Source organism: Erythrolamprus reginae, chromosome 5 (genome assembly GCF_031021105.1).
Source record: "Erythrolamprus reginae isolate rEryReg1 chromosome 5, rEryReg1.hap1, whole genome shotgun sequence".
NCBI lineage: Eukaryota > Metazoa > Chordata > Lepidosauria > Squamata > Dipsadidae > Erythrolamprus > Erythrolamprus reginae.
The window spans coordinates 106866231-106888090 of NC_091954.1; the positions used below are offsets into that span (position 1 = coordinate 106866231).

Genomic DNA, 21860 nt, shown 5'->3' on the forward strand with positions numbered 1-21860 from the left:
CTAATGTGTTCTGCAAGTCTTTTGAAGGAGCGAATCTAAATCATTGTTGGCTGCTAGCTATTAGCCATATCCTAGTTGTTTGGATAGAAGTTGAGGAGAAACTGGCCCCTTATTCAATGCTAAAAATGAACAAATTTGTGTGGATAATGGATTCAAGTAGATTTCAAGCCAGCTTAGAACACAGAGACATTACTGAATAGCAATAGCAGTAGCACTCAGACTTATATACTGCAGAGAGGGGCGGCATACAAATCTAATAAATAATAATAATAATAATAATAATAATAATAATAATAATAATAATAATAATAATACTCCTTCATAAGGCTTTACAGAATTCTCTAAACAGTTTACAGAGTCTGAATATGCTCTGTCCTACACATTGGGAAGAAGAATCTGAACTCCAAATACGAACTGAATAATCAAATTATCACAGATAATCCCCACTCGGTTAAAGACCTCGGTATACTAACAACAAAAGATTTAAGTGCCAAACCCCACTGCAACAACATAGCCAAGAAGGCTTCAAGAGTTGTAAACCTAATCCTACGTAGCTTCTGCTCTGGCAATCTCACACTACTTACCAGAGCTTACAAAACTTTTACCAGACCCATCCTCGAATACTGCTCATCTGTTTGGAACCCATATCGCATCTCAGATATTAACACCCTTGAAAATGTCCAAAGATACTTCACCAGAAGAGCCCCTCACTCTTCCACTCAAAACAGAATACCCTACGAGACTAGACTTTCAATCCTGGGCCTAGAAAGTTTAGAACTAAGACGCCTTAAACAAGATTTAAGTATTGCCCACAAGATCATATGCTGCAATGTCCTACTACTTCAGCTTCAACCACAACAACACAAGAGCACACAACAGATTTATACTTAATATTAGCCACTCCAAACTTGACTGTAAAAAATATGACTTCAGTAACCGAGTTGTCGAAGCGTGGAACTCATTACCGGACTCCATAGTGTCATCCCCAAACCCCCAACACTTCACCCTTAGATTATCTACGGTTGACCTATCCAGATTCCTAAGAGGTCAGTAAGGAGCGAGTACAAGTGCACTAGAGAGCCTTCCGTCCCCTGTCCTATTGCTCTCCTATATCTCCTATACCTTTCTTCTATTCCTATATCTCTTCTCCTATTCTTTCATTGATATGTTCTATTATTATATCTTCTTAGATATATTTTACTATGAGTATCTCCTCTATAAACTTCATCATGTATTTTACTATGTGTGTGTGTGTATATATATATATATATATATATATATATATATGTCACATGTTTAAGCTGAATTTGAAAATTAAGGGAGACTAGGATAATATATATATATATATATATATATATATATATATATATATATATATATATATATATATATATATATATATATATATACCCTCTAAAACCCTCATTGTGTATTGGCCAAAATAAATAAATAAAATAAAATAAATAAATAAAATTGCCCTCAACAATCTGGAACAATCTTGAATCCAGGATTGAACTTCTGGCAGTGGGCAGAGTCAGTCTGCAATACTGCATTCTAAGCACTGCAACACCACAGCTGTTGCACTTGTGGATGACCTTGGATGGTGTTGGGACATCAGTGGTACACTTATTTTTGATATGTTGGTGCTCTTTGGTATAAAAATAATAAAAATAAAAAGTCCCTGAATAAAAAGTCACTGTTTATTTTTTATTTATTTATTTATTCTTTGTCCAATATACAATACATATGAAAGAGAATAGACATTAAGTAATATATATAATGATAGAAAGTAAGAAAGAAGAGAAGTAGGAGGAAAGGAGAGAAAATGTATGATATATGAGATAAGGAAAGAAGATTGGACAGGGGACGATAGGCACATCAGTGCACTTATGTACGCCCCTTACTGGCCTCTTAGGAACCTGGAGAGGTCAATCGTGGAGAGTCTTAGGGAGAAATGTTGGGGGCTGGGGGCTGACATCACTGAGTCTGGCAATGAGTTCCATGCTTCGACAGCTCTATTGTTAAAGTCATATTTTTTACAGTCAAGTTTGGAGCGGTTGATGTTAAGTTTGAATCTGTTGCGTGCTCTTGTGTTGTTGCTGTTGAAGCTGAAGTAGTCGTTGACCGGAAATGAGTGGCCATATAAATCATTACATTACATTGCTGGGCATGTAGAAACAAGATTTCAAAGCTGTGTTGTTTTGCTATCTATTCTTTCTATTCCAGCCTGCTTATCTGGAAAAGAAAAAAACAAATTAGATCTCACAAAGCTTACACTGTGAACAAACCTATAAATGTCCTTAACTCTTGTTTCCAAGCACTCAAGCAGAGGAAATCTAATAGACTGCAAATTTCACAATTTAGAAGCAAAAGACATTCAATAGGCATATTGACCACGTATGTGCATTTGTTTTCTTCAAACGATAGCTATTTGGAAAAGGCAGGAAAGGCATTTTATTTTAATGTTCCTTCTCTTTCAGCCTCTGTTACCTCTTTCTTTCCATTAAATTAAAAAGGTCCTGTTGATACAGAGAGCTACTTAGGTAGAAGGTTGGGACACAGGAATATAGAGCTTGAAAAAAAACCACCCTTATCCACATTATATTATTTATACAAATAAATATGGCAGGCTTCCCAAACTTAATTTAGTTCTGAAGAAGTAGAAGAGAAGATCAGCAATGCATTCTTCTGTAAATAATACAAATATATTTAGAATGTGTGGGGGGTTTTCAGGAAATTCACAAAATAACGAAGTATTTTTCCAAATAACTCTGGAAAATTGATTTCATGCCTGGGTAATATATTTGATTAGATGTAGATCTTTGATCTTTTATACATCAGAATTTGGAAACCTGTCCTGATACCAAGAAATGACTTGTCATCAAAGAATTCACACATTGATATTGCTTTTGCATAGTAGCACACATAATTTCAATATTTGTGCAGACAATGCCCTTGCAAATAGCGTATTAAACTTTCAGCAGATTTATTTATTTATTTATTTATTTATTTATTTATTTATTTATTTATTTATTTATTTATTTATTTATTTATTTATTTATTTATTTATTTATTTATTTATTTATTTATTTATTTATTTATTTATTTATTTATTTATTTATTTATTTATTTATTTATTTATTTATTTATTTATTTATTTATTTATTTATTTATTTATTTATTTATTTATTTATTAGATTTGTAGGCCGCCCCTCTCCGAAGACTCGGGGCAGCTAACAACAATAAAAAAGACAATGTAAACAAACCTAATATTAAAAACAATCTAAAAAACCCCAATTTAAAGAACCACTCATACATACAAGCATACCATGTATAAATTCTATAAGCCTAGGGGGAAGGGAAATTTCAATTCCCCCATGCCTGACGACAGAGGTGGGTTTTAAGGAGCTTGCGAAAGGCAAGGAGGGTGGGGGCAACTCTGATATCTGGGGGGAGCTGGTTCCAGAGGGTTGGGGCCGCCACAGAGAAGGCTCTTCTTCTGGGTCCGCCAAACGACATTGCTTAGTCGATGGGACCTGGAGAAGGCCAACTTTGTGGGACCTAACCGGTCGCTGGGATTCGTGTGGCAGAAGGCGGTCCCGGAGATATTCTGGTCTGATGCCATCAATTTATTTGGTGGAGAGGGCTGGATGTCATTAAAAGGTCTGATAAAATCCTTGGTGCTCAAAACAGAATTGATAAGCCCTATTCTACATTTAGCAATGTTTCATACGCTCCATATACTCATATGTTCTGATGAGGTTTCAAGAATTTCCAACCAGAAGTAAAAGAGGTCCAAATGACAGCTCCTGGAAACACACTCTTTGAACATGGCCAAGTTTCATAAGAGTTGATGACCCGCTTTTCTAAGCTGCTTCGGAGTTTGTAGAATCATAGAGATGGAAAAAGTATAAGAGCAGACTAGATGGACCATGAGGTCTTCTATGTTTCTATTGCAGTAATGCAGAGCCAGAACTGAGAATTGCACAACAAAATCCCTAAATCCAACTTTTCCCACTTTTAAATTCCTCCCATCACTGACCCCTTCCCCCCCCCATGACCAATCAGATTCAAGCAAGTTGTTTTCAGTAGGGTCAGTTCAAGGGTAGGTTGGTCTGCATAGAAACATAGAAGACTGACGGCAGAAAAAGACCTCATGATCCATCTAGTCTGCTCTTATACAATTTCCTGTATTTTATCTTACAATGGATATATGTTTATCCCAGGCATGTTTAAATTCAGTTCCTGTGGATTTACCAACCACGTCTGCTGGAAGTTTGTTCCAAGGATCTACTACTCTTTCAGTGAAATAATATTTTCTCATGTTGCTTTTGATCTTTCCCCCAACTAACTTCAGATTGTGTCCCCTTGTTCTTGTGTTCACTTTCCTATTAAAAACACTTCCCCCCTGGACCTTATTTAACGCTTTGACATATTTAAATGTTCTGATCATGTCCCCCCTTTCCCTTCTGTCCTCCAGACTATACAGACTGGGTTCATTAAGTCTTTCTTGATACGTTTTATGCTTAAGACCTTCCACCATTCTTGTAGCCCATCTTTGGACCCGTTCAATTTTATCAATATGTTTTTGTAGGTGAGGTCTCCAGAACTGAACACAGTATTCCAAATGTGGTCTCACCAGCGCTCTATACAGCAGGATCACAATCTCCCTGCAGCTACTTTCTTCTCCCAGCTAAGTGACCTTGAGGCAGCATCTCAGGGAGATACAACAGTTACTTTTGCTTTTTCCCCAAGCATCTCATCCCTCCATCCCCAGAGTTCATGGCAGTCTGTCACAGCCTGGTAGCAAAGCAAAAGCAAGCATAACGTGACAGGTGACACCTATTCTCAGTATTCTGCTAGGAGAAAGGACATTTTTTTCTCTTTTTTTTTTGAACTTATCTATAGCAGCAGACTTTTGAAATTCGGCCCAGGGCCAGCCGCAGTTAAGCTAAAGGCATCTATTCCCTTGCCCTGTGTCCTCTCTGCTCCACTCATTTAAGAAAGTTTGCATCTGAGGCATAAATTCTTGCATCCATCTCTCACCTTCTCAGGCAAATGCTTAATACAGATTGCTTCCTTCAATTCAATTCAATTCAATTTATTAGATTTGTATGCCGCCCCTCTCCGAAGACTCGGGGCGGCTCACAACAATAATAAAACAATATTAGCGCGAAACAAATCTAATATTAAAAGAAGCCTATAAAACCCTACCATATTAAAAAGCAAACAGCACATACATACCAAACATAAATATAAAAATATAAAAAGCCTGGGGGGAAAGGTGTCTCAACTCCCCCATGCCTGGCGGTATCGATGGGTCTTGAGTAATTTATGGAAGACAAGAAGGGTGGGGGCAGTTCTAATCTCCAGGGGGGAGTTGATTCCAGGGGGCCGGGGCTGCCACAGAGAAGGCTCTTCCCCTGGGGCCCGCCAAACAACATTGTTAGTCGACGGGACCCGGAGAAGGCCAACTCTGTGGGACCTTATCGGTCACTGGGATTTGTGGGGTAGCAGGCGGTTCCGAAGGTACTTTGGTCCACTGCCATGTACGGCTTCAAAGGTCATAACCAACACTTTGAATTGTGACCAGAAACTGATCGGCAGCCAATGCAGGCCACGGAGTGTTGTGGAAACGTGGGCGAATCTGGGAAGCCCCACGATGGCTCTCGCCGCCACGTTATGCACGATCTGAAGAGATTATACTGTCATCTGTCAGAAATGATGCTTGGGGGGGGATTAGATGACTTACAAGGACCCTTCCAACTCTGTTATTCAGTTACTGTATTCTGTTAAATGTAGAAGATGGTAAATTGAGGAAGGCTAAGTTGAAGAATAACTGTGAAAAGTGGGGGAAATGAGCATTTACCTAAAGTCAACAAATCTCTTTGGTAGTCACGGTGTCACAGATCAAGTTGCCATGGGATCCATGTCACACTCAATCACACAAACGCACGCATGTACACACATTCACAGAGAAACAGCTGCACCATTTGGAAATCCACCTGGAAGGTGGACTTTCACCTCCGTTTTCATTTCACTGCCAGTTTGGTTAGAGATGGGTTCATGCAGCTTCAAGCCGTCATTATTGTTGGATATCGCATGGAGGCTTAAAGGAAATGACCAAAGAAAGGTTGGTATCAAAAACTATCAGGGAGAGACGGGAGGCCTGCAAAGGTGACCAGAGATGGACAGGAAAATTAGTCAAGTGTGAGTGAACTTGCTTTGTTTAGTTTAGTTTAGTTTAGTTTTATTGGATTTATATGCCGCCCCTCTCCGAAAACTCGGGGCGGCTAACAGCAATCATAAACAGTATACAATAATAATCCAATACTAAAAGCGAATTAAAAACCCCTTAATATAAAAAAAAAAAACCAAACATACATACAAACATACCATGCATAAAATTGTAAAGGCCTAGGAGGAGAAGGAATCTTAATTCCCCCATGCCTGGCGGCAGAGGTGGGTTTTAAGTAGCTTGCGGAAGGCAAGGAGGGTGGGGGCAATTCTAATCTCTGGGGGGAGTTGGTTCCAGAGGGCCAGGGCCGCCACAGAGAAGGCTCTTCCCCTGGGTCCCGCCAAGCGGCATTGTTTAGTTGACGGGACCCGGAGAAGACCCACTCTGTGGGACCTAACTGGTCGCTGGGATTCGTGCGGCAGAAGACGGTCCCTGAGATAAAGAACCCACACATTTTAGAAGACAGTGCCGTAAGATTTTCTTAGCTCTGACAGAAAGGGAGAGGGAAACAGGAGGGAAAAGAAATTAAGAAAGGCGAGCAGGAAATAATTTAATGTCAACCGAACCCCCTGGAAGGGAAGGAAAAGGTCATTGTCTTGTTTTGCATATCACCTGGAATCATCTAAAAGGCACCTTCTATGGAGCAGAGCCTGCAAGGCAATCAAATTTAGCACTTGGATTTGTTAGATGTGGATGAGACCCATCAGGTTTTTAGTGCACAGTGTTGTGGTTCAGCCTGAGGCTGCTAAGGGACCAGCTGTGTCTCTGCTGGCTCCATGCCCGGAGGAGGATGACAGCGAAGAGGAGGGGTCTGAGCAGTCGGACGGGGGAGGGGAAAGTCAGGAATGGGACAAAGGAGAACAGCAGGAGAGCCCCGGGGGGGGGCCTCTCCCCAGCCAGTAGCTTGGAGTCATTAGGTGATGACGCACAAGCCGTCATTGACATGCGACAGAGATGTTCAGATCAAAGAAAGGAGCAATTAAAGAAGTATTATCAGCACTGAATTAGGAACAGCTGGGCTTGGGTGTGGTCCTCCTTAGCAGGGTTTTAATAGGCAGGCAAGCTCTTGAAGCTATGTAGAGTGTTATCAGTTGGAGTTACGGTGACCTGCTTTGTTCTTGACGTCTCTGTTCCTGGCTTGTGGCCCAGCAGTTTGGAAGACTCGTGGGAGGTGTAGGTCTGCTATCTACAGCCTCGTCTTGGCAGCAAGAATCCTGTATTGCTGCATGGACTTTTGCCTTTGTGGATATATTTGAAGATACAGCGTTTTCCTGTTTGTAAGGACATTTTCTGTTACCTGTGTTTTTCTTGAATTTTATAAACTGCCTTTGCCTTTTACCGATGTGTCTGGCTTCTCTTTTTGGGTTGGTCTTGGCTTCCGGAGTGACCCAGACAGAACACACAGTAATGAAGATTCTTCATTTTCTCCTAGGTCCTCATACCAGCTTTCCTCCAGGACCTCAACGGTAAGGAGAGGCAGTGGAGACCAATCCTCTAAGATGTTCATTTGGACCAGTGGCCGAAGCACCACGTCATACAGGCACGATGAGAGAAGGTACGTGGCGTCCACACTGCGTTAGGCAAGTGCTGGGCTCCTTGTGCATCACCTTTGACATGCTAGCTACTTTTTGACCTAAGATTCCCTTGTGAAACCAGGTTGCAACGCCTTGGTCTCTTCAACCTTGAAATACGGCGTTTAAGAGGTGACTTGATCGAAGTGTATAAAATCATGCATGGGATAGAAAAGGTGGATAGAGAAAAATCCTTTTCTCTTTCACATAATACTAGGATGAGGGGGCACTCCCTAAAGTTCATAGGTAAGAAAGTGAGGACAAATAAAGGGAAATCTTTCTTCACCCAGAGGGTCCTTGGTTTTGCAGAAGCAAAATCTTGCTCAGATGCACACGTGTATGTGCCATGCACCCAGAACTACATGCACATTGCACCGGCAGCGGCGGTACGTAGGAGTCTCCATCTTACCCATGGTCATGTAATCAAAATTCAGATGCTTGGCAAGTGACTCATATTTACGACGGTTGCAGTGTCCCAAGGTGACGTGATCCCCTTTTGTGACCATCTGACAAGCAAAGTCAATGGGTTCGCTCAGGGTTGCAGCGGGAGCACGGGTGCCCCCCCGCAGCAATCCCAAAATAGCTTTTGCACATGCGCAGAAGCAAAATCCAAGATGGCGGCACCCACAGACCATCACCGATAGAACTGGTTCCATGGTTGCTGCTTTACTAACAGTTCTAAAGAATTGGTTAGAATTGGTAGGAACCCACCTCTGAGTCAGCCCATTTGTAAGTTCAAATTGTATGTAACTTAGACATTCTTAATTTTTATTTATTTATTTATTTATTTATTTATTTATTTATTTATTTATTCCAATACACAATGAGGGTTTTAGTGGGTATATATCTATATACACATAGTAAAATACATGATGAAGGTTATAGAGGAGATACTCATAGTAAAATATATCTAAGAAATAATAGAAAAGAAGGTATAGTAATAGAACATATCAATGAAAGAATAGAAGAAGAGAGTTCCAAGGAATGCCTGTAATTCAAACTTCCCTGTGGAATGTGGAGGCAAAATATGCTTTGGTTATGCTCAGTAATGGGCTGCTTCCCCCAAGGTGGGGGGGACCCAATGGGGATAGTATGTTTATGCACTATTTATTGAATACTTAATAGTTTTCCTTCCCTAGTACCTTAGTACGATCCTTAATTACTTTTAAAATAGGAAATAATTAAATAGTATGTTTTTACCCATAAATGCTTTAAACATTTTAATCATTATCTAGAACTGAACTTTTATAGCAATGAAAGAAAATTGAGCTACTTGCCTAATCTGTTATCATACTGAACCTGGTGGGTTCAGTACAAAACCTTAGAATATTACTGGGCTCCTCAACAAATAATGCTATCATTTGTCCTTTTTGTGGCTATTCAAATAACGTGACTTAATCAACTGAAAAAGAATCCAAGCACCTTTTTGAAAACTTATGTTGGTCGGTAAGCCACTCCTACCCACTCACATGACCTTTAAGCCACCTCTGGTCACATGATTGTCAAGCCACTCCCACCTAGTCATATGCCAGGCAAGCTACGCCTACCCGGTCATATGACCATCAAGCCACACCCACAAAATAAGCCATGCCCACACTGGTTATGCTGCATTTTAACTAAGAAATACATACCGGGCGGGGCAGGGGAGATCAGGAAATGTAGAAAAGTCAACCATTAGATCTAAGGTAGAAGGCTCCTTGTTCCAGGTATCTTAGGACATTAAAAATAAATATTGTTTTTTTGTGAAGTTGATTCCTCCTGCATAGAAAAACACAAAAAATTCAAAAATGCAAGATAACTGAAATGCTGCAATAACTAGAAAACTTCCGAGCTTTTAATACCCTTCCCCCTCTCCCCCAAATCAATAGTGCCTTCATTTGGGAAGATAATACTACAGGCTGGGTGAGCTTTAACAGCCATAGAGGTAATAATCTTGCTTAATTTTATCCAATCAATTACCTTTACCGCATGTTGCTATTGCACAGCAGAGGAATAACAGTAGGGGTTGTATTTTTTACATAACCACTGAGAAAATACCAACCTATACTTGAGGTGGTTGGGTTCTCGGGAAAGTACATTTTTCACTCTGTGGGTTTACCAGAATTTAAGTAGCTTTCTATTCCTCCTGGAATTGTTTCAATAAGCTACTAAGAACTTACGTGATCCTTCACAGTGGACTCTGGTGGTTTAGCCTGTAGAGGAGTCTTAGGAAGATAGATGTATAGTAGTATATACTTTTGTGAGTATATACATAACTACCTGAGACAGAGGAATTCACTATTCTCTGGTGTACTAATAGCTACATCGCTATATAGCTGGATTCCTTAGAAAAGGACAAGAGAACAAATACAGTGGTATTATGAACTTATGAATTTAATTTGTTCCATGATCAGGTTCTTAAGTAGAAAAGTTTGTAAGAAGAAGCAATTTTCCCTGTAGGAATCAATGTAAAAGCAAATAATGCATGCGATTGGGGAAACCACGGGGAGGGTGGAGGCCCTGTTTCCTCCCAGGAGATTCCTAGAGAGGCCCCACTGAGGTTTCTCTCAGCCTTTTCCAGCCCTGTTACCTCCCAGGAGATTCCTAGAGAGGCCCCATGGAGGCTTCTCCCTGCCTTTTCCAGTTACAGTTTCGGAGGCTTGGGTTTGTAAGTGGAAAATGGTTCTTGAGAAGAGGCAAAAAAATCTTGAACATCCGGTTCTTATCTAGAAAGGTTCGTAAGTAGAGGCGTTCTTAGGTAGAGGTACCACTGTATTCAGAAACAGTCTGTCCCTGGTTCATGAAAACGAATGGTCTTTCTGAGGTAGCCTATCAACAGGTTTCTTGATAAAGACTTTTCATTAAGTATAAACTTTCTGCTAAGTTTGGCTTTCTAGAACCGAATTAAACATCCACAAAAACCAAGTAGAGACCTCTTAACATGCAGTGTAGGTCTTCAGTCACCTTACTGCCTGGGGCTCCCACAACTTATTTGTTTGGTTTAATCTTTTATTTGTTGCCTCTCTTCTGTCCATTTCATGCCTCACAGCCTCCTGTGGAAATGACATGGCCGTCCTTTTCAATTAGCCATCTTATTTCTCAATCGTCCATGTGAATCACATTTGTGTTCTGGTGCGGTATTATTGACTGATTGTGCCATGCCCGCTTTATGTCTGCGGAGCGACACAAGTTATGTTGCGTGATGGGCTAATGTTCCAGAACAGCATGACAATTGCTGCCGTTCCTGCCTGCTTTTCATTTGGTAACAACGCATCTACCGATAGCAAGCCATTACAGTTAAATACATTTTGATAAATAGCCAGAGCCATGGGATACTTATTTATTTTGTTCATATCTCTTTTTTCTAAGGGAATGAATGTGATCTCATACATTATCCTGTAAACCGGAGGAGGAAATGATGTTGTTGTTGTGCTATAGTTTTTTGGGGGGAGGGAACTAAAAGGATGAGATTAGTGATGGGCGAACCCAACGGATGAACTTTACGCAAAATTTGGCCGAACCCAAACTTGAACCTGAACTCAAACCCGAACGGGGAATCCCAGCAAGCGATTCCGGGGGTGGAGCTTTGACGTCACGTATACCAGCAGGTTGCTAAGGACGCCAAGGTGATCACTTCCTGGATTCCATGGAATCCAGGAAGTGATCACCTTGGCGTCCTTAGCAATCTGCTGGTGACGTCAAGGCTCTGCCCCCGGAATCTCTTCATGGGAGGGATTCCCCAGCTCCTTCAAAGGGATGTCTTCACATAAAAATAAAAATTGTTATTTTCACGAAAAAGGACGCCGCAGCGGGGCTGCAAGCAAAGGGTGGTCCTTTCACGTAAAAATAAACATGTTTATTTTTACGTGAAGACCTCCCTTTGAAGGAGCTGGGGAATCCCTCCCATGAAGAGATTCCGGGGGCGGAGCTTTGAGGTCACCACCAGGTTGCTAAGGATGCCAAGGTGATCACTTCCTGGATTCCATGGAATCCAGGAAGTGATCACCTTGGCGTCCTTAGCAATCTGGCGGTGACATCATAACTCCAAATGCCAAACACAACCCCGAACTTTGCCCGAAATTTCAAAAAAAATTGGGTTCGTGTTCGGCATACCGAACACCGCAAAATTCGGTACGGACCCGAATTGTGCGAGTTTGGTTCGCCTATCACTAGATGAGATAGATAAATTATGAAATTCATTTCAAGTTGGGGAAAGGTTAGCGAGCTTTTCGGGAGTCGGTTCATTTATTGCATGCATTCCAGTACATTCTTAGCCGTGAACTGGAATAATGCATGTGGATTTTCTGCAAGTAATGGAGGAAGCAGTGTAGTGAAAAATTACCCCCCAAAAGGAATAAAATAACAATAATACATATCAAGCTAGGATCAGATAAAAGCTGCCTGAAGCAGTGTACTAACTTGAAAATGAATCAAACCAATCTATTGATTTTCAAGCGGGGATGTTCAAACTGGGGGCTGGTATGGTTGCAGTCCAATGCATGTCTAAATATATGCCGGCTTGTTTTTCTGAATAAATTGGATCCGGCGACAGAGCCTCAGAAAGACACAAACAAAACATGTGCTTTCCTGTTTTCAAACAAAATATATACAGTCAGTAATGGACAGTCAAAATTTTTACTGCCACACTGTGCGTTTGGCTTATTTCGTGGGTGTGGCTTGATGGTCATGTGACTGGGTAGGAGTGGCTTGCCGGCCATGTGACCAGGTGGGAGTGGCTTGAACAATCATCATTGTTCAAGTGAAGTGTTAAGTCCTCGACTTACAACCTCACCAGTGTCGCTCTCTGGGGTGACAATTTCCTTTGTGTTTCCTGCGCGCTCCTTCCTGGGTTGCCCCTTGCCTCAGGCTGGGTAGCTAGGCAAACAGATGCCAATCAGCTGTTGAGAAAAGAGGGCGGAGGAAATGGGGCCCCTGCAACACCTGTTGGTGCTGGTCTCGCTGCCGCTTTCCGAGGAGTAGGAGGATGGGAGGGGGGAATAGTCAGCTAGACTATAGTCAGCTTCATTTTTGTCAGTGGAACTGTGTTCCACCCCATCCTCCCTGCTGCCCACCCCTGCACGCAGTAGTGGGTTGAACCTAGTATGGGCCACACTATAGTGTGGTAGCTGAAATGGAGATACACACGCATCTCCATGTCCCCAACCTGTGTGCAGGCATGAGACACAAGATTTGGCTTCTGCATAGTACAGAGGTACCTCTACTTAAGAACGCCTCTACTTAAGTCAGGCGGTAGGGAAAGCAAGTAGGATGCTTGGCTGCATAGCTAGAGGTATAACAAGCAGGAAGAGGGAGATTATGATCCCACTATATAGAATGCTGGTGAGACCACATTTGGAATACTGTGTTCAGTTCTGGAGACCTCCCCTACAAAAAGATATTGACAAAATTGAACGGGTCCAAAAACGGGCTACAAGAATGGTGGAAGGTCTTAAGCATAAAACGTATCAGGAAAGACTTAATGAACTCAATCTGTATAGTCTGGAGGACAGAAGGAAAAGGGGGGACATGATCGAAACATTTAAATATATTAAAGGGTTAAATAAGGTCCAGGAGGGAAGTGTTTTTAATAGGAAAGTGAACACAAGAACAAGGGGACACAATCTGAAGTTAGTTGGGGGAAAGACCAAAAGCAACATGAGAAAATATTATTTTACTGAAAGAGTAGTAGATCCTTGGAACAAACTTCCAGCAGACGTGGTAGATAAATCCACAGTAACTGAATTTAAACATGCCTGGGATAAACATATATCCATCCTAAGATAAAATACAGAAAATAGTATAAGGGCAGACTAGATGGACCATGAGGTCTTTTTCTGCCGTCAGACTTCTATGTTTCTATGTTTCTATGTTAAGAACTTTTCTAGACAAGAACCCGGTGTTCAAGATTTTCTTGCCTCTACTTAAGAACCGTTTTCTACTTAAGAACCCAAGCCCGGAAAAATTTCCCAGGAAATTTGAGAGTGGCATGAAGGCCCGGCCAGTTTCCTGCCATTCCCCCTTTAATCCCCACCATCTGGGCTGCTAGAGGAGCCTTTTGGTGGCGCTTAAGGAGGCTTTAGCAGTCCAGAGCGAACGAAGAATTTCCCTATCTCTGGGCGCTTGGAGAGGGAATGAACCTCTGCCAGCGCCCAGAGAAAAGAAACGCTCCCTTCGCTCTGGGCAGCCAAGAAGTCACCAGAGCAAAGGAAAGACGCTGGCTACAAAGCAAGTGAGTGAGAAGAGAGGGGAGCCCTTCAGCATGGGAAGGGAGGGGAAGCAGGTAGCAGCAGCAACAGATAGTGTATGGGAGGTGCGTGCTCCTCCTCGTCGCCTCAGAGTCCCTCTTTTTTTTTTAGGTCTTAAAGTTTTGGATTTTTTTGATTCCCCTCAGCTCCCCTTCTTCCTTCGGCAGTGACTGTCCTCCTCCTCTTCTTCCTCCTCCTCCTCTCTCCCAAATTCCGAGCTTTTATTTCTTTCCTAATGGGTTTGCACGCATTATTTGCTTTTACATTGATTCCAATGGGGAAAATTGCTTCTACTTACAAACTTTTCTACTTAAGAACCTGGTCACAGAATGAATTAAGTTCTTAAATAGAGGTACCACGGTCCTCTGGCCCTAAGGTTCTACCGAACCCCTGTAAACCCCCAGCAGGCCACTCCCTGCCTTCAGAACCAAAGGGAGATCCTGTTCAAAACTCCATCTTCCCTTTCTCTCCCAGATATATTAGTCAGCATTCCATGTCTACCCATAATATCATGCATTTAGCCTCCTATTCCTCCTATTATCTACTCCGCTGCATTTTGCTGGCTACCATTAGTGAGGGAAAAATAAATCAAGTGCTCATTCCGCACACCCACTGAGTTCCAAATTACAGGGGAGAAGAGAAGAGGAGCCGAGATGACGTGGTCCTCAGCCTCAAAAGCTCCATAAGGTTCTCCAGCCAAGAAGCATAGCCAGGAATACTAGCTCTCTCTTTATTGTATGGTTATGCAGGTAGTCCTCGACTTACGACCACAACTGCACCCAGAATTTATGTGGCTAAACGAGACATTTGTTAAGCAGGTTTTGCCCCATTGTGCTACCTCTCTAGCCTACAATTGTTACGTCGATCAGGGCACTTGTTAAATTAGTAAAACATGGTCATTAAGTGAATCAGCCTTCCCCGTTGACTTTGCTACTCAGAAGGTTGGGAAAGGAGACTCGGTTCCCAGACGTCTGAATTTTGATCACATTTTTATTTTTTATTTTATTTTGATTTTTATGCTTCCCTTCTCCTTAGACTCAGGGTGGCTTACAACATGTTAGCAATAGCACTTTTTAAACAGAGCCAGCCTATTGCCCCCACAATCCGGGTCCTCATTTTATCCACCTCGGATGGATGGAAGGCTGAGTCAACCTTGAGCCGGTGATGAGATTTGAACCACTGACCTACAGATCTACAGTCAGTTTCAGTGGCCTGCTGTATAGCAGCAGTCAGTTTCAGTGGCCTGCTGCGCCACCCTGGCATATAACAGTTGTAAAGGTGAAAAACGGCCGTAAGTCGCTTTTTTCAGTGATGTTGCTACTTTGGAGGCCACTAAATGAAGTGTTGTAAGTGGAAGACTACCTATATTTCACCCTCTTTTTATTTATGTATTTATTTATTTATTTATTTATTTATTATTTGCTTATTTATTTACTTACTTACTTACTTACTTACTTACTTACTTACTTACTTACTTACTTACTTACTTACTTACTTACTTACTTACTTACTTACTTACTTACTTATTGGATTTGTATGCCGCCCCTCTCCATGGACTCGGGGCAGCTAAGAACAGTGATAAAAAAACAGCATGTAACAATCAAATATTAAAACAACTAAAAAAAACCCTTATTATAAAACCAAACATACATACAAACATACCATGCATAAATTGTAGAGACCTAGGGGGAAATAATATCTCAGTTCCCCCATGCCTGACGACAGAGGTGAATTTTAAGGAGCTTACGAAAGGCAAGGAGGGTGGGGGCTATTCTAATCTCCAGGGGGAGTTGGTTTCAGAGGGCCGGGGCCGCCACAGAGAAGGCTCTTCCCCTGGGTCCTGCCAAACAACATTGTTTAGTTGACGGGACTCGGAGAAGGCCCACTCTGTGGGACCTAACAGGTCGCTGGGATTCGTGCAGCAGAAAATTAAAGAGGGTCCAGTGAAGGGCTGCCCAAAAATTTTACTACCACACTGTGGCTGTGGCTTATGTATTTTCTTTCAACTTCTTTCAGTGCAAATTGGGTGCTCTGGGATGGAGCTCCATTTTCACTACCCCACTGTGTTCCCCCCTGTCCGGGCAGTAGCCCACCACTGGGTGGGTCCCTTCTGAAATGTCCCCTATACTCTCTTCTACTTCACTGGGCTAAGACACCTTTCACTTTTAGTTGTCCGGTCTGTGGATCTCGCTCCTGCCTCTCAGGGTCATTCTTATGAATATTACAAGCTCCTTACTTGTTCTGCCTAACTCCAATCACCAAAAAATGCTCTGTCCTACACTGTCCTACACCAAAAAAAAAAAAAAATCAGAACACCAAATACAAGCTGAACAGACAAGACATTACAGACAACCTTCACTCTGTAAAAGATCTTGGAATACTCATATCCAAAGACCTAAGTGCCAAAGCCCACTGCAACAACATTGCCAAAAAGGCTTCAAGAGTTGTTAACCTAATCCTATTTTGCTTCTGCTCCAGTAATCTCACACTACTAACCAGAGCATACAAAACTTTTGCCAGACCAATCTTTGAATACAGCTCATCTGTCTGGAACCCACACGGCATTTCGGACATAAACACTCTAGAAAATGTCCAAATATACTTTATTAGAAGAGTCCCCCACTCCTCCACTCGCAACAGAATACCCTACGCAACTAGATTTACAATCCTAGGGTTAGAAAGTTTAAAACTACGCCGCCTTAAACACGACCTAATCATATCCTACAATGTCCTTCCTGTTAATGACTACTTCAGCTTCAACCACAACAACAGACGGGCACACAACAGAGGCGAGGCCATTAGGACAAGGAGTGGTACCGACAGGGCATAAATGCCCTTGTGTCTTGCTGGAGGAAGGCCATAGAACAGGACGAATATTACGTGGAAAAATAGGGAGTGTAGAACAAACATCATTCTTTCTTGTGTGTAAATTTCATTATGTTCAATGAATAATTGTTGAAGAAGAAAAAAGTGGTGCATTACTTTCTGGGCAACTCGCGTATGATTTAAAAAAGAAAACCCGGAATCTTTTGGCATTCTGGTTATTTGCAGCTCATCCTGGAACAGCCATTTCCCCTCTGGTCCATTGATGTTTGATGACTGGCCAGGAACCGTTTTGTAAATAAACAACTGTCCTAACTTATCAACATTCCGAATGTGTCCCTAATGCCTCCCAAATTGGTAACCTTTGCAATATGTGGCGATGGGAAAATATAAAACTCACTAGAGTATATGGAGCAGAAAATATATGTCTGCTCCTGCCCTACCCTTAGATGCCATAAAAAATATTTGATTTGAACGTGGGATTTCTCAGACGTAGAAACTGTAGGAGCTCAAACGGTAACTCATTTGAGAGAGAGAGAGAGAGAGGATAGATACCTGCAGAAGGGAATTGTCTGTAGCTTTGGGTTGAACTGTGATGCTCTTTAAGCTTAGTTATTTGCTTACAGATGTTTTATTACCCAATTAGACAACGCGATCCATGCAAATGAGTGCTTGAATTTCTTCCTGTTTATATATAGTAGCTTGCCTTGCAAGTTTTGGTGGGGTTATAGTTTTCTCTTTGGAGATTACTTGGATAAAGTATTGTTTTTGTGCCACATTTTTTCTCTGGCGCTGATCTTTATTTACCTGAATGTTGGCGGCTGATGGGGAAAATGTTTTCATTTCCATCCTAGGTTTTATACATCTTGTCTCTTTTGAATGATGTGCAAATGTATCTATTGATGACTGGTTTGTCTGAACACATTAGAATACTCCAATTAAGGTAATAATGCCAAATTAAAAATACATGCCCCCACTGAAACTGGCAGGGAAACTACTATATATAAACAGGCAGCAAATCCCACATTCACTCATGCTGATGATGTTACCTATTTGGGTAATGAAATGTCCGCAGGTTAACAATCAAGATCAGAAAGAATTAAGAACTCCTTTGTTCTGTCGGGCTCTCTGGTAGAATCCTCCCAAAAATTCACAGGTACAAATTTCAGAAACACACACGTTTGAAAATTCAAAACAATGTTCTTTATAATGAAAAGTCACTTAACCTAAGCCCTCTTTTGGTATAGCAAAGAGCACTCATCTCCAAACAAACTGGTAATTTGTACAAGTCCCTATTCAGTTCTGAGATACTTAGATTGCAGCTGTGAGGCAATTCACAGTCCTTCTTCTTTCACAAAGTGAAACACACTTTGCTCTGGTTTAGTTTCAAAGTGGGGAAAAATCAGCACACAAAAGGTCAAAGTCAGTAAAGCAGTCACGAAACACAACGATCAGATAATCCTCCACAATGGTCAAACCCACAGGCTGCTATTTATAGCAGCATCACTAAAGACCACAGCCCCACCCAACCACAGGTGGCCTCATTTTCTTTGATAATAATCTCTCAGTTGTTGCCTATGCATCGCTCTCCGCATGCGTGGCTGTATCATTAACTCTTGTTCTGAATCCAAGGAAGAGCTAGATAATTGATCTCCTTCTGAGCTGTCTGCCACACTCTCCTCCTCCCTGTCACTCATGTCTTCTTGGTCAGAGGAGCCTTCATCAGCAGATTCCACCGGGGGCAAAATAGGCCTGCAGCATGTGGATGTCTCCCCCACATCCACAGTCCTTGGGGCAGGAGCTGGGGCAGAGCTAACCACAACATCCATAGATAGAATAGATAATAGCAATAGCAATAGCATTTAGACTTATATACCACTTCATAGTGCTTTTACGTCCCTCTCTAAGCGGTTTACAGAATCAGCAGATTGTCCCCAATAATCTGGGTCCTCATTTTACCCACCTCAGAAGGATGGAAGGCTGAGTCAACCCTTGAGCCGATGGTGAGATTTGAACTGCTGAACTACAGCTAGCAATTAGCTGAAGTAGCCTGTAGTGCTGCACTCTAACCACTGCGCCACCCCGGCTTTGAACTAGACAGACCATTATTTTTAGGTTAACAAAAACCCAGCACACCATGAAGGTAAGCTAGAAATAAATTGATGCCCATGATGTTGAACAATGGATCACATTATGGATGGGCATCAATGCAAGGTATCATCTCTGAAAATGAGAATTAAAAAAGATATTTGTATTAAAATAATAAAGATGGAAAGACTACAAAATACTATACACTATGAAAAATACTATAATAAATACCAGAATATTATAAAATATACTGCTCAAAAAAATAAAGGGAACACTCAAATAACACATCCTAGATCTGAATGAATGAAATATTCTCATTGAATACTTTGTTCTGTACAAAGTTGAATGTGCACAACAGCATGTGAAATTTATTGTCAATCATAGTTGCTTCCTAAGTGGACAGTTTGATTTCACAGAAGTTTGATTTACTTGGAGTCATATTGTGTTGTTTAAGTGTTCCCTTTATTTTTTTGAGCAGCGTATAAAAGTAGACCTTGATTCATGGTTATAATGGACCCTGCCTATTACAGTCACAAGTCATGACAGTCATTAAGCAAGGAGACCATATGATTACCTCAGTAGTGGGTTTCATTTACCTTCATTACTTCTGCGCATTCACAGATTGTCCGTGATGACATCCGAGTGGGTGGGCGGAGCCTCCTGCTACCACCGCTACCAGTTCGCCTGAACCAGGGTGAACTGGTAGTAACCCACAAGTGGGATTACTTTCCTTAACAATCTCCACACCTGCGTCCTCTGATTTAGTCACAAGGCTCATTAAACAGAGGCTGGGATACCTCAGGATTAGGGGTGGCCCTGTGAGGCCTAACACAGGTCCAAGAGCCTCCCAAGATCTTCCCAACTCCCTAAGAAGTCCATGCTCCACTTCCCATCCTCAGAGTCCGCACAGGTCCTTGGGATTGCTTTCTATCCCTTAGGATCCTGTACCTTCCTCCTTATCCCCCATCAGCATCTCACCCAGTCAGAAGGACCACCTGTAAAACAGTAATCATTTTAAATCTCAAAAGTAGCGTTTTATAAATTTATTTATTTATTTATTGGATTTGTATGCCGCCCCTCTCCGCAGACTCGGGGCGGCTAACAGCAGCAATAAAACATTACATAACAAAATCCAATACTAAAAACAGTTAAAAACCCATTATATAAAAACCAATCATACATACAGACATACCATGCATAAAATTGTAAAGGCCTAGGGGGAAGTGTGTCTCAGTTCCCCCATGCCTGGCAGCAGAGGTGGGTTTTAAGCAGCTTTCGAAAGGCAAGGAGGGTGGGGGCAATTCTAATCTCTGGGGGGAGTTGGTTCCAGAGGGCCGAGGCCGCCACAGAGAAGGCTCTTCCTCTGGGTCCCGCCAAGCGACATTGTTTGGTTGACAGGATCCGGAGAAGACCCACTCTGTGGGACCTAACTGGTCGCTGGGATTCGTGCAGCAGAAGGCGGTCCCTGAGGTAATCTGGTCCGGTGCCATGAAGGGCTGTATAGGTCATAACCAACACTTTGAATTGTGACCGGAAACTGATCGGCAACCAATGCAGACTGCGGAGTGTTGGTGTAACATGGGCATATTTGTGAAAGCCCATGATTGCTCTCGCAGCTGCATTCTGCACGATCTGAAGTTTCTGAACACTTTTCAAAGGTAGCCCCATGTAGAGAGCATTACAGTAGTCGAGCCTCGAGGTGATGAGGGCATGAGTGACTGTGAGCAGTGACTCCTGGTCCAAATAGGGTCACAACTGGTGCACCAGGCGAACCTGGGCAAACGCCCCCCTTTCGCCACAGCTGAAAGATGTTTCTCTAATGTGAGCTGTGGATCGAGGAGGACGCCCAAGTTGCGGACCCTCTCTGAGGGGGTCAATAGTTCCCCCCCCCCCCAGAGCGATGGACGAGCAGATGGAATTGTCCTTGGGAGGCAAGACCCACAGCCACTCCGTCTTGTCTGGGTTGAGTTTGAGTTTGTTGACACCCATCCAGGCCCCAACAGCCTCCAAGCACCGGCACATCACTTCCACTGCTTCGTTGACTGGAGAACTATAATAGATCTTACTTTTCACATGAAAGATTAGAGTTAACCTATATGTCTAAATCAGCCCGTTGTCTTGTCTGGGTCAATTAAGTGTCCAAAGTAGCTTGAATAGACTCTAAATAGTTGACATGCCACCAGAAAATAAAGCAGTCATGTTGCACACTTTTTCTGGGGATTCCAAAGGATTCCGCTGGTGTGAATGATCTAAGATTTGTTGTCGGGGATTCATTTCATCTTTTGCAAAACACCTTCCTAGAAACTGAAAAACAGAAGCAAGAGTGATGGAAAGGGAGCTTTGAAATCATTCCACCAGTGAAAGCTTTTTGTGAGTTTTGGATGCCGGTGATTTTTTTTCTCCCCCTACCAGGTCCAAGCAAAATGTTTAGAAAACATCGAATGCGGTAATCTTAAAGCTGTGATCTCCCTTGAGGCAGCCCCTGGAAACGGAGCAAACAGTCCTTTTAGAGGGTTTATTGATTAAAGTGTGAACTCCACATAAGAATGTATTGTTTTCAACCTCAGAAATATTTACCAAAAAATCAGGGATCATGAACTCCTGGACAAAAGGAAAACAGTCACCGCTCTCAAAGCAGGAGAGGACCGGGCGATACTCCTGGGACTGACCATGATGGTGTGCTCCATTATGATGTACTTCCTCCTGGGCATCACCCTGCTGAGATCATACATGCAAAGGTAAATTCTTTGTCTTTCTTCCACTTAACGTTTTAAGATCCAAAAACATAGGACGTGAAACATAGAATAATAGAGTTGGTAGGAACCTTGGAGGTCTTCTAGTCCAACCCCCTGCTCAAGCAGGAGACTGTTCAGACAAATGGTTGTCCAGTATTTTTTTTTTGAAAGCCTCCAGTGA

General features: G+C 42.1%; 1 protein-coding gene and 1 long non-coding RNA gene across 4 annotated transcripts in view; one reads left to right on the forward strand and one right to left on the reverse strand.

Annotated features, from left to right (window-relative positions):
• Window positions 1-21860, forward strand: part of LOC139168532 (calcium-activated potassium channel subunit beta-2) — a 363544-nt gene that overhangs the window by 300902 nt on the left and 40782 nt on the right. For 2 of the 3 annotated variants that reach the window (XM_070754145.1, XM_070754147.1), the window contains 2 exons: window positions 7671-7793; window positions 21512-21682. In XM_070754145.1, the coding sequence (XP_070610246.1) occupies window positions 7738-7793; window positions 21512-21682 (227 nt within the window). In that variant the 5' untranslated portion in view covers window positions 7671-7737. The remainder of the gene's footprint in view (window positions 1-7670; window positions 7794-21511; window positions 21683-21860) is intronic. The other variant, XM_070754146.1, reaches the window with a different exon arrangement.
• LOC139168533 (uncharacterized) lies at window positions 1998-9541 on the reverse strand. Its single transcript, XR_011559308.1, has 3 exons — window positions 9441-9541; window positions 5870-6169; window positions 1998-2235 (listed from the first exon to the last, which is right to left on the reverse strand). It is a non-coding gene; the product is annotated as an uncharacterized lncRNA (long non-coding RNA).